Genomic DNA, 18,574 nt, shown 5'->3' with positions numbered 1-18,574 from the left:
AAATTCAACAAGACAGGACAAGAATAAACAAGATTGGACAATTAATAAACAGAAATTTTGAAAGCAAGGTTTTGATTGGTCCGACAAAACTATAAAAGCCAGGGCACAGTGCAGATTCTTCACCATTGCTGGATTGGCAGTGGAACCCACAAGTGGGGGGCAGAACCTGAACAGGCTCCACCAAAGTATAGGAGAATTGAAGCATATAATTTGGCGGAATAACCCAAGTAAGGTCATAGAAACAATATACATTGATACCATAAAAGCCAAATTTTTGGCAAAAAGAGGGAAAGGGGGGAAAAAGGGCCTGTGGCACGGCCAGTTCCACTGCACGGATCAATACTCGGGGCAGTTCCTCAGATTCCCGCCCCGAGGAGCTGCGGCACGGCCAGTTCCACTGCACGGATCAATACTCGGGGCAGTTCCTCAGATTCCCGCCCCGAGGAGTTGTGGGATCAATATTCCTCGCCCGGGCAGTTCTATTCCTGCCAAAGTGGTTCCTAAATACAATATCTCAAGAACTAATTGACATAGAGCTATGCAGTTTTTTTGTCTGCACTGAACCCAACTGATATTTTTTATCCAGTATAGAGTTTTGATTTGAACCCCAAGAAATTTTATATAAATACCAAAGCCAAAAATATTAACACACATACACACACACACACACACACATACACACACACACAGCACAGTGCTGAACCCAACTGATATTTTTATCCAGTATAGAATTTTGATTTGAATCCCAGGAAATTGTATATAATAAACAACAACAAAAATGCCAAGTCAAAAATATTGTAATCAATGCAATAAGAATATATCCAGCCCCAATTGGGCCAAGCACCAAAAGATTTGTGACCCAGACAAATACAGAACTCCCACAAAAATATGCCCCAAATGCAATAGAAAATATAACATGCAATATTTCACATATAAACATAAAGGCACTTGCTCTGCACAGTCATCAACATTGCCCCCACAACCATCCACATCTGGTCTGAAAAGGAAGCATGAAGCACCTGTTAATGCTGGACCTGCAAAGCAGCTATGCTATGCACCTATCCATAGCAGTTTTAATGCCCAACTTAGGGATTATCGGTTTGTATCAGAGCCAAGATGTGGCATTAAGAATTTTTTGAACAGTAAAAAACCTGATGTGCAGGCAATTCTAAATGCACAAAATGGCTCTTATAAGCTGTCCCTCAAATTGTATACTCAATATAAGAAACCAAATGGCACAAAATTTATACAGCCCCACATAACAGCAACTGTACCTGTATATTCAAATGCAAATTCAGACACAATAATAAGCAGGTTGATAGATCAATTGAACATTAAACACTCTGAATTTGCAGCAAAAGAGTCTGGATGGAGCCTATGCGGCTCTCCACACAGGTTATATGTTAATATTTCTGAATTCAGCCCATTACAAGGTTCTACATATTTGCCATTACCTGATAATATTAAAAACAGAAGAGCCGTGGTTAATATAAAAAATACTGACCAGAAATGCTTTTTGTGGTGTATATTAGCTGCTTTGTTTCCAGTTTCAAGAAATCCTCAGAGAATAAATTATTACAAACAACATGAACATGATTTTGACGATGCAATGGAGGGTTTAGAATATCCAATGTCTGTACAGAATATTGATAAATTTGAAAAAAAGGCCCGGGATATTAATGGCAAACAATTATCTATTAATGTATTTATTTGCTCCACTGGCAATTGCTCGATAGAACCTCTCAATCAGTACATTTGATGATGATTCTGCTGTTCCGATTGATCTGCTCTTAATTGAAGGGGATGGCACATATCATTACACTCTGATACATAATCTTGAAGCTTTAGTGAGAACACAACTAGACAAATCCAATACAATATTCAAGTTGTGCAGAAGATGTTTATGTGTATTTGATGGTAAAAAAATAATAAAAGGGGTTTGTAAAGTGAATGCAGAAATTGCAAAAAACAAGTTAATTGAGCATCAGAAATATTGTGGCAATCATAAACCTGTTCATATGGTGATGCCTAATCCAAGTGAAAATTGCAAATTCAAAAAGTTTGAAGCCTTGTTGGAACACCCAGCTTATATTGTCTGTGATTTTGAATCAATTCTCAAATCTCTTGCATCCTGCAATCCAGATCCTGAAGAATCTTCAATTACACCATACCAGCTACATGAACCTTCCAGCTTTTATTATGTAGTTGTACAGGATGGTGTTGTTACCAAAAAAGATTCATACATGGGGCCAGATGCCATCAAAATATTTGCACATAGAATAGAAAATGAGTGCCGTGACATAGCATCTAATATTTTATTAAAATCAAAGCCTATGTTGCCTTTAACAGAGAAACAGATTGAAGATTTCAACAATGCAGAAAAATGCCCGGTATGTGATTCTGAATTTTCAGATACAAATATCAAGGTGAAACACCATTCTCATACAGATGGTAAATTCAAAATGGCCCTGTGTAATAGCTGTAATATTAAGATCAAGAGACCAAAATTTGTCCCCATATTTTGCCATGGAGCATCCAATTATGATTTTCATCATTTGATCAGATACGAGGGGTTTGACAAGCAGAATTTAAATATTTTAGCTGAAAATGATGAGAAATATATATCTATAAGCAAAATAATTAAAGTTAATGGTGTTCCTATTCACATAAGATTTCTTGATTCTTACAGAATTTTATCTGCTAGCCTGGCCACACTGGCCACTCAATTATCTGATGATCAATTCAAAATCACACGTGCTTTGTTTCCAAATCAGGACCTGAAATTAATTAGGCGGAAGGGTGTATATCCATATGATTATGTTACAGATTTTTCTAAATTTGATGAATGTTCTTTGCCACCACAAGAAGAGTTTTACAGCAAAATCAGAGGATCTGGAATCACTGATGATGATTATCACCATGCCCAATTGATGTGGAACAATTTAAAATGCCAGACATTTGGTGATTATCACATGGCTTATTTGAAACTTGATGTAACCCTCTTAGCTGATATATTGCAGGCATTCAGAAAATCTTCCATGCAAAATTATGGACTGGACCCAATATATTTTTTCAGTGCCCCGGGCCTAGCATGGGATGCAATGTTTTTAAACACCAAAATGCCATTGGATCTGATCCAAGATCAGAACATGTATCTGTTTATGGAGGAAGGTATAAGAGGGGGGATGTTGCAATGTTCTCAGAGATATGCCAGAGCAAATAACAAATATATTCCTGATTATGATCCAGCACGGCCATCAAATTATATAGTGTATGTAGATGCAAATAGCCTCTATGGTCGCGCTATGATGGATAAATTGCCATATGCAGGGCTTGAATGGGTTGAAGATTTCAATATTGAAGATCTTCAGGACTTTGATGATAGTAATTATGGCCTATTCTTAGAGGTTGATCTGACAATTCCAGATCATTTACACAACAAATTTTCTGATCTGCCCCCAATTCCTGAGGTTCAGTGCTCACCTGGCTCTAAACAGAGGAAATTGATGATGACACTGGAGCCAAAACAGGGCTATGTTATATATTACAAAAACCTCCAGTTCCTGATGAAACATGGTGTTCAAGTGACCAAAGTTGGAAAAGTTTTGAGGTTCAGGCACTCAGAATGGTTGAAACCATATATTAATACAAATACAGAGCTTCGAACATCTGCAAAGAGCCAATTTGATAAGGCCTTGTTTAAATTGATGGTCAATTCTGTATATGGCAAAACAATTGAAAATGTCAGAAAACATACCGATGTTAAAATAATTACTGACCCCAGCCTGAGCAAAAAATTGGTTGCAAAGCCTAATTTCAATTATAGAAGAATTTATGATGAAAATATGGCACTTTTCAACATGAAAAAAACAAAAATTAAGTTTGATAAACCTATTTATGTAGGGGCTGCAATATTGGAATTGGCCAAATTACATATGTTAATATTGTATTATGATGTGTTGAAACCTTTTTGTGGTGATAATATAAAATTGATGTACATGGACACGGATAGTTTTATTCTTGATATTAAAACAGAAGATGTTTATCAAGATATGGCACAGCCTGAATTGTTTAAATATTTTGATACCAGTGAATTGCCAGGCCATTTGAATATTCAACCCCACAACAAAAAAGTGCCCGGCAAGTTAAAAGATGAGACACTTGGTGATGTTATTGTGGAATTTGCTGGGTTAAGTGCCAAGATGTACAGTTTTAAAACATGTAGTGGTGTTGCTGCTAAAAAGGCCAAGGGTATTGGCAAAGTAGCTGTGGAAAAAGAGCTTAAATTTGAGGATTATAAAAATTGCCTCAAATCCCAGAATTTAATCAAAACATCAGAATCCAGAATTCAGAGTGTGGATCACTTATTGACTTCAAATGTTGTAAGAAAAGTGGCTCTGGACCCACATGATGATAAGAGATGCATTTTGTCATGTGGCATACATACTTTACCATGGGGTCATTGTGATTTGAAAAATGGCAATCAATGCCCAAGCACAGAGCATGATTTGAAATAAATAAACATGCCTATGAACTTATTTGGGTTCAAAAAACGGGCTATTATGGAGCTGCCAACACCACAACCCTCTTCTGATATGCAGTCTAAACTGAGTGGTTTCTTAATTATTCATCTGAACAGCATATTTACAGATGTTGATGATGAAACAGGCAAAATATTGTACATATTTAACAATAATTTAAATCATTACCAATTACCTGTAGGTGGGCAATTGCAATTTATTACAACCCCTGAGGGTGATGTCAAAATTTCAGTAGGGAGAAATATTTACAGAATTAAGAACTCAAACATGGTTTCTGGCACTGTATATACTGTTTCTGCTGGTGACTGCTTATATATTGAGGTCCCTGAATCTTATGATAAGCTTATACCCTTTTTTATAGAATTAAGAATCAGATATTCAATAATAAATAACTACTAAACAAAATGCCTAATGATATTTTTGGCCATACAAGACATGAAGATCACAGTGATGAGATTCTGATGCTTGATGTCAGAGTCAAGAAATTAAGAAGTGATTTACAAGCTTTACAAACCACTCTCAATGCCAGTCTTCAATTAGAAATTACAAATTTGCAATCACAATGCATGGACCCTCTTCTTAAAATTGATTCTGAACTCAAATTGCTGCTTCAGAAATATACTGATTTGGCTACATTGGATAATTTTCAAAGTTTGGAAGAAGCTGTAGCAGCTCTTCAAGCCAAATTTAAAACCCAGGCTAATAACTCTGAGCAATTGAAACAACAATTGGAAGAGCAAATAAATAATGTCCAGGCACAGCTCCAAACAATTGTCAAAAGCATAAAATCACAAGAAGATTTTGATCTCGTGATTTCCACTCTAAAAGAACAGATTCAGTCACTCCAAATACCTAATCTGGACCCTCTGAACAATGCCATAGCCGAGGTTAAAGAAAAAATTGAGACACTTGAAAATTTTATGAACAATTTGCCATCTTCTGATGCTTTGAATGCAATAACTCGGAGTGTTGCCAATATTAAGTTGCAACTTGAAACATATGAAGATTTTGGAAAAATTCAAAGTTCCATAACCCATCTTGAAGGTACAATAGCAGCAGTGCAAAGTGATTTGGCAAATGTGCTAGAATCCAGATTGCCCGGGATTGTAGATACCCTTGTTAGTGTCCAGCAACAAATCACAAAGCTTGAAAACCTCAACACTGAATCTGAACTGTCTCATTTTCATCACTTGATAGATGATATCCAAACAAAACTTGAAATTTTACAACAATCAACACCCTCTCAGGCAGATATAGCCCTGCTCCAAAATGCTATGCAAAATGTGGCTGATGCTTCTGAATTAAATGATGTGAAATTGGCACTTGAATCTTTGCAAAATACAGTATCAAATTTGCCTACATCACAGGAACTTAAAAATATTAAGAGGGCAGTGAATAGGATATTGAAATCAGAAGATATCAAGAATATCCAGGCAGAGATCAAACATCTCACTCAGACAGTGGCCACTCTACCAACCAATCAACATATTAATGAATTGCATGCCCTGTTTGAGGATATCAGAAGACAGGTCCATGATCTTACAGCTCAAAATTCAAAATTGGCAATTGTTGAAAATTTGCAACAAATTGTAGCTAATATCAAGCAACAGCTAGGAACCATGGAATCCAATCAAGCAAATGCTCTCTCTGTTTTTGCCACCCAGCTACAAGAAATTGTGCAACAATACAAGAGACTTGCTGTGGACATAAAAATAAAGCCAGGCCATGATGATGTTGTTAGGACCATCAATGAGCACCTTGAATCTGTAACAAGTAGATTGCTCACAGCAGAAAAGGAAATAACAGGCATAATCGAGAATCCTAAACATACAGTAATTCTTGAATTGTACAGCATCCCCAACAAAGAATATGATTCTCCATTTACACCAGGTGGCAAAATATATATGCTGTCCCCTGCACAATTTTATTACCAATTTTTTGTTGGGGGCACATTGAGACCAATCAAGATCAAATATTGGCTTCAACCACAGGCACACCACTACCCCACCTTATCAATAACAAATGCTGATAACAAAGTGAAAATCACCAGTGTAGAATTGGAGGATTTTACAGACCCCAATACATTAGAAACATCTTATGTTGAAGATGATGGCTCTTTGGAATTTAAAATACAAATAGGGGACAAATTATATTTAGAAAATCCTGTAGTATCAGCTGCTGAACACCCCATAGTTGCAATATTCTTGTTTACATATTATGTCTAGACAAATTATTGTTGATGAATTACACAGACAAGCCCGACATAATTATAAGAGACTCCCAGTAGTCACAAAGGGCATAGATGATTTATGGCAGAGCGACTTGATTGAGATGGCAAGTGGGCAGTTGAAAAACTTAGACAAAATCAACAAGGGCTACAAGTATCTACTCACTGTAATAGACACATTTTCAAAATTTGCCTGGGCTGTGCCACTCAAATCCAAGACTGGAAAATGTGTTACAGAAGCCCTCAGGACAATCATTAATCAGAGTGGAAGATCCCCGCGCTATTTGCAAACAGATAATGGCAAAGAATTTTATAATTCAGTGCTTCAACAATTTATTAAAAGCCAGTCAATACAACATTATTCGAGTTACAGTGACCTCAAGGCCTCAATTGTAGAGAGATTCAACAGAACCTTAAAAAATCTTATGTATAAACAATTTACCCTGCAAGGTAATTATAAATGGAGTAATATTCTTCCAGAACTTCTACATAAATATAACAACTCGGTCCATTCCACAATCAACATGAAACCCTCTGAAGTAACTTCATCTGATGAGCAAAAATTGATCAGCACTGTTTATTATCCTAGATACCAGCCAACAGCAAGAAAAGCCAAATACAGGGTGGGTGATCAAGTAAGAATCAGCAAATATAAGCACTTATTCAAGAGAGGCTTTACAAGAAACTGGAGCACTGAATTATTTACAGTGGTTCAAGTTAAACCTGGGACCCTTAACACATATATAATAAAAGATCACCGAGGAGAAATTCTCAAAGGCAGGTTCTATGAACAAGAGCTCAGCAAAACTAAACAGCCTGACACATATCTCATAGAAAAAATTATCCGCAGAAAAGGCAACAAGTTACTTGTCAAATGGCTAGGACTCCCAGAACACAGCTGGATCGATGCAAACAAAATAATAATATGAGCACCTGGGATGTTATAAAAAGGCTGCCAGAACCTGAACAACAGAATAAGAGAAATGGAAAATTGCTACCTGATAATATTAGGTGTCTTATTGTTGGGCCATCTGCTTGTGGTAAAACTACACTAATGGTTGATAATTTTTTATTGGCTCCCAACTGGTTAGACTGGAAAAACAGGCACTTGTATATCTTCTCTAAGAGCTTGGAACAATTAAAATATCAGCAGCTGATGAAGCTATATGATGGATTGGATATTGCCACTTTTGAACCAGATGTTAAGCCACTTCATGAATGTCTCGATAATTCTGTTGTTGTGTTTGATGATATTATATTGGATAATCAAAACAAGGTTAGAAATTTCTTTACACAGGGCCGACACAAAAACATTGATTGCTTCTACCTGGCACAGACTTTTTCAAAAATACCCAAGCAGCTGATCCGAGACAATAGCAATTTTATATGTGTGTTTCATCAGGATCATACCAACCTCAAACACATACATGATGAATATGTAGGTGGGGACTTGAGCTACAATGATTTTTCTAAATTTTGCAGCAAGTGCTGGAACCAGGACAGTTATGGGTTTGTCACAATTGATATGACAAGAACACCCAATAGTGGCAAATACAGAAATAAAATCAACAATTTTCTAGACATTGAAACATAAATAAATAACCATGAAAAGGCCAATCATTGATGATCTTAAATTAAGAGATTATCTTGTAAAAAGATTTAAGGGATGGAAATCAGAGAACCGAGGCATTTATGAAAAACACAAACAAACAGAACAGCCTGTAATTGATGCTATTAATAATTTAGGTAAAAATATCAAAACTGTTACAGAGCAAAATCAAAATTTGCTCACAGAGCTTGTACCTGTAGCTGCAAGGAACATATTAGATTATCCATTCACCCCACTTTCAAGTATTCATACACCTAGTCCTATTGCTCCTAGAAGAATTGAGGCTAGTCAGGATCCTATTGAATTGGGTCTTCTTGCTCAAAAATATTTAACCACACCTAAAGACAATAAAGATGAGGTTTTTGGCTTATATGCTGACACAGAGCTTGATGGCAGCATCATACATAGAATTGGCAATTTCAGAGTAACATTTATGGGAGATGATATAATTGTATATTCAGAATCTCGACTTGGGGAAAAAGGTGCTTTTGTTAAGTATCTCGGAACACCTGGATTGTGGGAATTGATGACTAGGAAAAGGCCTGGCAGCTATACAGATCAAGATTATGAGGATTACAAAGAAATATTAATAAAATCAGATGCTCTATACCAGAACAATGATCCCACACAAAAAAGAGTCAAGTCGAGCAGTGGGGCAAAATACAACAATTTAATCAAGCCCATATGGTCTCAGATCAAGACTGGCAGTGGAATCAAACAATACAACACCCTGCCCAAAGAATTTGTGTGGGTTGATGATGTCAGGAAACTTGTAGATAGGTTATTGGTGATAGCTGGGGAGGAAAATGCTGGGAACCACAATTTTTACAATGAAAAGGTTGGAATTATGGACATGATAAGCACCAAATTGTCTAATTTTTTAGTGAATGACACTAAGGGGATTGGATATCTCATAAAAATTATTAATACTCTACCACCTAAATTTTGGAATATTTCTGAGGGTCGGGGCCTTGTTAATGACATTATAAACAAGTTGCCATTTGAACTACACATTCCAGGCTATCAGTATTGTGGTCCAGGCACAAAACTGGATCATAGATTAAACAGAGGGGATCCTGGTGTTAATCCTTTAGATGCTGCTTGTAGAGACCATGATATTGCATACAACACACATTCTGATCTTGATAAGAGACATGTTGCAGATAAGAAATTAGAAGAGGCTGCATTTTGCAGATTTGTAAGCAAAGATGCTTCTTTGAGTGAAAAAATAGCAGCATTGGGAACCACCATAGCTATGAACACCAAACAAAAATTGGGGTGGGGGCTGTGAATATGTATATAATAAACCTACAATGAAGGCCAAGGGTGTTATGTATCAAGTACCTTATGCACGTCTCAAATCTCTTAAAACTATTGACAGCCTTTTGACCAAAAAGCAGCGCAAGAAAAAAAATTCTTGTATTGCAAAGGGTCATGGTATGAAATTGTTGCTTAGTACCCCCCAATTAAAAAAATTACAGCAATCAAGAAAAAAATCACATTTGGGGGGATTTATATTTACCATCCCTGCCATCTTAGCTGCTCTCGGGGCTGTTGGGAGCTTGGCTGGGGGTTCAGCTGCCATAGCAAAAACAGTAATAGATGCCAAGAAGAATAGGGCAGAATTAGATGAGCAGAGGCGCCATAACCTGGCCATGGAGAAACAGGGCAAAGGTGTTAAAAGAGCCATGAATAAGTTTAAAAAAAACAAGAGCCGCTTACAAACCAAGATATTGAAGCTTTAATCAAGCCACTGGGTATCAAACATTTTAGAGGTGTGTACATGTCTGATTCTTTACCGGAACAACCACTCAACAAAGAGTGTGGCATTGTTAATTTGGATGAGTACAAAAATCAGGGCACTCACTGGATTTGTTATCTTAAATATTTAAAAGATGAGGCATTTGTGTTTGATTCATTTGGAGGTGTTCCTCCTGAAAATTTAATAAAATATCTAAATTCATCTAATCTTTATTACAATAATGCCCGTGTTCAAAACTTCAGAGATGTTAATTGTGGACATTTGTGTTTATCAGTTCTTAGATACATGTCTCAAATAAATAAACCATCAATTGAAGATTTTCAAAAAGCCTTGTGGTATCTGAAACATCATGGGGGTATTTCATCTCACCAGCCAAAATTCAATATTGAAACTCAAATTGCATGATGACATAGTGTATCCCAAAACAATAGCTCTCAGGGCATTTTATGGCATGTACCTAATCCCCAATATTACACACCACAACAACACAATTGCAGTAGGGGATGAAAAAATTGTCATTACTCCAGGGCAATATAATCTATCCACTTTAAATGCTCAATTACCCAGAGGTGTAGTGCTAAGTCAAAATTCTGTCACTCACAGAGTAGAAATTGTATCTGCCACAGAAACAGTGGATCTGGGTACTATAGGAGAGCTGTTAGGATTTGAGAACAACACAAAACTTGAACCAGGCATCAAACACACTGCTATGAATATACCTAAATTCTTAGCCATAGAGACTCTAAATATTCACTGTAATGTGGCTGAGGGTATGATCACCAAATCAAATGGCATAGGCACTCACAAACAAACAGGGATCATTGCAACATTCAAACCTAATTCTGAATTCATGGAGCCCATCATCTATAATCCATCCCCAACATTATATTTTCCTGTGTGTCATAATAGAATAGATTATATTGAATTGATGGTCACTAATGAAAAAGAAGAATTAGTTGATTTTGCTGGAGCCACAACAACTGCAATCATAGAGATTAACATTTAAATAAAAATACATACAAGAAGAAAATGGAAAATATTGAGAGTTATGAGCTACAATCATTCCCTCCAAACAGGAGGACATTTGCAAATTTAAATCAACCCAACACAGAAATTGAGGTTGATCTTGATGTAGGGGATGGATTTATACACCCCCACAGAGCAGATTTATACATCAAATTTGATGTTGTAAAGCTCGATGGTACAGATTATCCGGCAAACACAAATATAAGACTTGTAGACAATTTTGTGCCACATCTATTCTCTGAAATTGAGATCAGAAAGCATGGCGTTGTTATAAACAGAGTGGATTATCCCGGCATTACCTCCACAGCTTTGGCCACATTAAAATTATCCAAAACCAAGGCTTCATACTACAAAATCGGTGGATTTGAGGCTGGTGATAAGATATTATCTAAAAACCACACTGTGCTGTTCCCTATGCGCCTATTGCCAGGATTCTTCTCAGATTACAAAGAAATTATGTGGAAGGGTGGGTTAAGAATTACATTTAGAAGAGCTGCAAATGATAATAATGCTTTGATGAGGTACAGTGCAATAAACCCTACAGGAGAAGCTCTGCCTAATACCCTGCCAGATGCAGGCAAATGCATTATTCAGACTATGGAGTTAAGAATCCCTGTTGTTGAGTATGAGGCCAGTTATGCTCTTAAATACAAAGCTGATATAATAAAAAATCCACAGGTTCCTCTGCAATTTTATACATATCAATGTGTACAGAAGCCAGCATCTGGTACATATTATGAGTTTGATGCTACAAATTCATTCTCCAGCATACAATTTGACATGCCTGATTTTGTAGTAGTATTGTTTCAGACTGGGAGACACAACAATCACGAAAAAAATTCAAGTAAATTTGATAGCTGCAACATCAAGAACATATATCTTAAAAATGGCAGAAATGAGGTATTTCCTAGAGAAAATTACAATTTAGACATGTCCAAGGATGATTTCCTTAAATTATATGAGGCTTTTTCGGCTTTCAAGAGAGTCACTACAGGCAATACTGAAATGTATTACACACCAGATGAATTCAAAACACAGAGACCCATGTTTGTAATCAACACTTCAAAAAGAAAACAAGTTGTGGTGAATGACAGGACAAACATTAAAATTATCTGTGAATTCCATGAGGCATTACCTGATGACACTATATGTAGTGTTATTCTCATAGGAGAAAAATCATATGTTTATGATGTAAGAAATGAGAGAGTCACGGAGCAATTCTAGAAGAATTATATTATTTTAATACTAGATATACAAGTTGAGCCTGGTGCCCAATTGAACTTAGACCGGAAGTAAATATGTGTGTGTGTGGGTGTGTCCTGGCCTAGTTTTAAGTGTGGCCAAAAAAAAATATCAAGAAGGGCATATTTTTGACAAATTTATGGACAACAATCCCACAGAAGTGCCTTTTGTAAGTATAGGCACATCAATCTGAGGGGGGTTCATACTTTCTGAGAAATTCCAGAAGGCATTTTTACAAAAATCTTGGATTAGACAGGGTTCCACACTTGAGCAAAAAGCTCATATGGGCATGTTGAGCTAGTTTTAAGTGTAAACAAATCTGCCTGAGGGGGGTTCATACTTTCTACACTTGTAAGTGGTGCTCATCCTATATACTTTCCCACTACTAATAAAGCAAATAAGAATGAATGGTATAACAATGAAGTTTATTTATAGCAATGAGCAATACTCATATACACATTTTATAGCATACTATTTTCCAGTCCAATTAACAAAACATTAGTCTTCTTACATTGATTTTACATTTTCCGACATTTTAAATCCTTTAGATATAGTCCCCTGTTCGGAATAGATATTCCATTCCTGATTGGGGGCCAGGGACTTGTATGAATCAGCATGGAGGCGGTGCAGTAGGTGGGATAGGATGCCCATGCAAATTATCCTAGCTGGGGTGATACTTTATGAAAATTTTCTTAATTTTTCTGAACATCCTCATCCCTTCCCTTCCACTTCGAGCACCGAGTGCCCTGACAAACGTATAATGGAGATTTCATTGTGTATGTATATTGATGAAGGAATTGGGAATTGAAAGTTGAAGAAAATCATTTATTAAAAATCGTCTCGTGCTCTTTTTTTGAATACTCAAACACCCTGAATTTCTGCCGGATGCAGAGCCAATCCGATAAGAAATTTGCTCTTGGTTCTGCAAAATCAGCAAGTGAATGGCCCTTGCTAGTGGTGAGTACACCTTCATTGAAAGTTTCCATCCTGGCTGAAGGATGTTCCACATGGACCGCTGGAGGTACAATGTCCACAACACCAGGGTAATTTAGGAAGAATAAATACCCCTGGAAAGGAGAGATAAAGAGGATATTTGCAAGGAGATTCACCAAGACATGCTGAGCTGCACCAAGGAGTCAATGAGTGATACCTTGAGGTAGTATTTGATCCTTGAATAGCTTCAGCAGGTCCAGCCCATCAGAAACCACACTAGGCTAACAGATACATGCATAGTAGAGTACAACATGGGACCACTTTTGCTCGATGTTACTCGTTCGAATCTCCCATGCTCAAGTGTATAGAATCAAATATCATTTCAAAGTGACAATAATGATAGGAATATACATATAAAAATACTCCCTGGTTGTTTCAGCCCAAAAGTATCTACTTCATTTTCATATATTGCTATCTATAAGTGGGTTTCATGTGACATCAGCATGCGCACAGCTGCCATGTTTGCAGTCAATTTTATTTGTTTGCAAGGAAATATCCAACACGTAGCGTTCGTTACATCTGTACGAACTACACTTTGGTTTTAAATCATGAATGTCTGTGTTAGTATTTCCCACCTGCCCACTTGAATTCCATATGATTACAAGAACTGTCCTCAATCATCACGATCCATATTTGAGGACCCACTAACAGAGGAGTTATGGTTATGTGTGTACTTCTGGACTTCGAGCATATACCGATCATTTTGCCTGTTCGAGCATTATTCACTCAAGCGAAGAAGCTGTCAATTCTGTACGCTATCTAGCGTCACCCATGCAAACTTTTAGATGCTTGAGCAAGAAACTCTCGCTGCAGCACTCTAATACATACCGAGTGGCCAGAATTAAAGTTACCCAAATCAGAGCCTTCAGTAGCCTGATTGAGACATCGTAGAACTCTGAAATTTGGTGAATCCACTATGCAGACTGTAGAGAAGAGAATGGCGATAAAAAAAATAGTTCAATTTTCTGCCACCAGGTTGAAATGTGGCGCTGTACTTCCATGATGGTTTGTAATAATGACGTAAACTGCTCCAATTGGTTATGGATTTGCCTTTATCTTGCAATAAACAAGAGATTATTTTCTCGCAACTCCCAGCCACTAACAAATATCTTTCTAATTTATATATATATAAATTATATATATATATATATACACACACATATATATGTATGTATGTGTGTGTGTGTGTGTGTGTGTGTATTTGGTTGTAGCTTTTCAGCTATGCACCAGTTACATTTGTTTTACATTTCATAATTTTATAATACAATATTTTCTCTCACAATATAGTTGGTAAGTACATATATTATTTTCTTAGTTGGGTTCCTCAAAAGTGTTGACAAGGCGTATGCACCATTATATCCTGCTTCTTTTAGATCTCTTAAATAATCACGTGTAGTTACATTAAGACAACATTCAAATATAGTATGATCAGGTGTTCCTTCAGTTGCACCACACTGACAGATTGGGGATTATACAATCTTCTTAGTGTACAAGTCTTTAGGGGCTAGGCTGTAATTTAGCCGACACCTAAGAAGGCTTGTTAAAGAGTTTCTTGAAAGGTTAATATCTTGATACCAAGGTTCTTTAGATATAAGTGGTTGAATTGAGTAATATTTTTTCCCATTAGTCTTCCCTGTAATTGTCCATTGTTTCTGCCAACTTTTCAACAATTCTGTTTTAGCATGCGACTCTAGCGCTTTTGCAGAAAATTTAATCCGAAGCGTTTTTCAGCTGCGTACTTGGCTAATGCATCTGCTATGTGGTTTCCTTCTATGGATGTATGCCCAGGAGTCCAGACAAAATAAATATTGTAACCTGAGTTGGTTAGTTTGCGATACTAAATTTTTATGTTAACAATGTACCAGTCTACATAGTAATCAGCTGTTATCGACCCCAGGGAGTGTAAGACTGACGCTGAATCAGTGGCGATCTCTACCCTCTTGAGGTTTTTCTCCTGTATATACAACAATGCTTGACGAATAGCAAACGCTTCCACCATGAATATTGAAAATTATGCTTGTAATGGGTATATTTTCTATTCCACTAGGTTATTGCAATATATTGCAGCTCCGATGTTACCAGTTGTGAACTTTGATGGGTCTGTATATATATAAAAATCTTCATGCACTACAGAGTGTACATATTCCATGAATATATTATTCACTATACTTGGCATTGACGTTCGTGTATCTTTATCTGGTTATGGAGGAAAGTGAACGGGAAGTATTGTTACTAATTTAAAATAGTCTGTCGTATAGCATGGAGACTTTGAAAATCTAATAACTTTCGGTATGAAATCCTTAATCGACTTGTATGCTGTGAATAAGACTGGAAGATTTAATTTATATTTAGCTGTACGGGATTATGACATTAACGTTTGTAAAAGTGATAATTTTGGTATTATAGGACTGGATATGGAAGACATCTTTTTCATTAAGAATTTTCTCGCAAGATATTGTGGCTGTAGTTGAAATGGTGGTTCTCCTAATTCAACAGATGTTGCTTGTTTTGGTGTTCCTTTCCATAGACCAAATATTCCACATAAACTATGATATTGTATTGAAGATATTTTCCCAAATGCACAATTTAGATTATTGTTAATCAAGAAAGAGACATTTTCTAATCTTGAGTTTAGCATTTGCTTGTGAACAATGTGGAGTAGTCTAGGATCTGCTCCCCACTTTTTTTTTACTGTGAGGCATTTTATAATGTTAAACACCTTAAGAGCCTTTTCTTCTATGTGTTCTACTTGGGATTTTCATTCCAATTTATCATCCAACATAATGCCAAGAAATTTATGTGTCCTAGTTTGTTTTATGTGTGATCCATTAATGTCTAACATAACTGGAGTTTGTAATCTTCTTCTATGGAACACAATTACAGATAATTTTTGTACGTTAATGTTTATGCCATTGTTATAACACCATCTGCATAATTCGTTTAAAGCCAGTAGTGTTTTCTCTATACCATCAGATAGATTCTTGCCGCTTTTGTATATAACAATATCATCTGCATATTGCAATAATCTAGCATACTTCATTCAATACTTGTTTACCAAGATCATAAGTATACAAATTAAATAATGTTGGACTTAACACGGCACCTTGCGGAAGTCCTTGACTAGTTGTGCGAGCATTCAAAAGTTGATGACTGTAACAAACATAATTTTTTCTCTGTAATCATAATCCCACTATACTTTTAATAAATTGCTTAGGAAGATTTAAATTTTTTAGCTTTTTTTACAAACAAATCTATAAGGACTGCATCTTATGCACTAGAAAGATCCAGAAAAACAACTATACAAAATTCGCGACAAACAATTGACAACCATATGTCTAAAATAAGTGTAGTCAAAACATCTATTGTCCTGATTCCTCTTCTGAATCCCATTTGATATTTTGGTAATATATTGTTATATTCAATCCACCACATAATTCTATTAAGTATAAGATGTTCATAAATTTTTGATAAGCGTGATGCTAGTGCTATTGGTCGATAATTTTTAGAACATCCTGGTGTTTTTCTTGGTTTAAGGATTGGAATTATAACAATTTTCTTCCATTGTAGGGGAACTTGCCCACTAGTCCATATCACATTATGAAATGTGGCACTGTACTTCCATGATGGGTTGTAATGACGTAAACTGCTCCAATTGGTTATGGATTTGCCTTTACCTTGCAATAAACAAGAGATTATTTTCTTGCAACTTCCAGCCACTAACAAATATCTTTCTAATTAATAACTCAGCTAAATCACTTAAAATGATATTCAATATTCATTATTACAGCGCCACATTTCAACCTGGTGGCGAAAGTTGAACTTTTTTTAAATTTATTTTTATTATTATTATTATTATATAGCGCAATCCTCTTGCCCATGGTCTGCATAGTGGATTCACCAAATTTCAGAGTTCTATGAGCCTCAAACAGGGTACAGAGGGCTCTGAGTTGGGTAATTTTAATTCTGGCCACCCAGTACATATGAATACACCAGTTGGCATGGTGGTCAAGCATATTAAGTGGTCGATTTTCGATCTCCATTCCCAAGTTAAAATCCCAGCATATGGGTGTTGTTTGTGAGTTACTCTTTCAGAGAAGCAATGCTAAATAACAAAAATATGAATACACCAGAGAGTGGGATGCATTGTAACCAGAGGGTTAATTTTCCATCATCCTGCCTGCATTACCACCCTCGGTACTGTGGAAATAGGTATGGATAAGCAGGGTTGAGATGAATGGAGATACTGGACATCTAGTTTGTTTGTACAATATCAACATGATAAGTAGATTGGGAACCACCAATTTGAGTATTTAAGTTATATGTTCCTCATGCATGTAAGTAATTACTTAACAATTATATTTAATTGGCAGTTTCTGATGTTTGACATGCAATTAATTATGGGAGGAAGAAAAATTGAACTGTCTCCTGAGGAGTACATATGTGGAGCACTTGAATTGTATGTTGATGTTTTGATGATATTTCTTTACATTCTTTCACTTTTACGTGATGTATGAATGCTTCAGTCATTTATGTTGTAAAAATTGTCCTTGTGTAACAACTGAAAACATGATTCTTAGAATTTCAAATTTTTATCAAGAAACAAAAGTAAAATTATTCTAGGCTGCAGGGTAAAAGAAGCTATGATATACAAAATTGCACTTTGCAGCTGTACTTTTTTCTTTTGAAGAATAAAATATATAATTATATTATTTTTGTATTTAATTGTGAACGTTCAGTGATATATTATACATTTTTATGGTTATAATGCTTCCTTTCATATGACATGACTACATAATAAATAGTGGGACCACAAGGAAAGAAACCTGCACAGGCCTGCGACTCCTGTGCACCGTACTCCCACGAGGAGGGGAGGGGGAGAGTGGACCATGCTTCTTTATGGCCCGAGCAGAACGGAAGAAGGGAAAACTGCACGAGGACTTTTCGTCCAAGGTTTTTTTTCCTTGTGATCGCTCTATACTACAACGGCTGGGGATATGTCGGGCTGACCCCCGACTATTCCAATCCTGGTTGAAGATCTCCACGCTTAGAGGTGACGAAGGAAAGCGTGGGAGGAAGCCCAGCAGCTAGTTGTTAAGCCAAGGCCCTTCATGGGCTGTTACGCACAGGATTATTTTTTTTATATTAGTTATGGACCTCATATAATATGACTGGTG

General features: G+C 36.4%; 1 protein-coding gene across 2 annotated transcripts in view; it reads left to right on the top strand.

Annotated features, from left to right (window-relative positions):
- The window catches only part of LOC145978215 (protein lifeguard 2-like), a 39,048-nt gene extending 20,948 nt beyond the window's left edge, over window positions 1-18,100 (top strand). For both annotated transcript variants that reach the window (XM_083110674.1, XM_083110673.1), the window contains one exon: window positions 17,771-18,100. In XM_083110674.1, the coding sequence (XP_082966800.1) occupies window positions 17,771-17,914 (144 nt within the window). In that variant the 3' untranslated portion in view covers window positions 17,915-18,100. The remainder of the gene's footprint in view (window positions 1-17,770) is intronic.
- Window positions 18,101-18,574: the final 474 nt, after the last annotated feature.

This window comes from Lepisma saccharinum, chromosome 24, assembly GCF_977018435.1.
Source record: "Lepisma saccharinum chromosome 24, izLepSacc3.1, whole genome shotgun sequence".
Taxonomy (NCBI): Eukaryota; Metazoa; Arthropoda; class Insecta; order Zygentoma; family Lepismatidae; genus Lepisma; species Lepisma saccharinum.
Note: the sequence above shows the minus strand (reverse complement) of the source record. Positions and strands in the feature narration are given on the sequence as shown.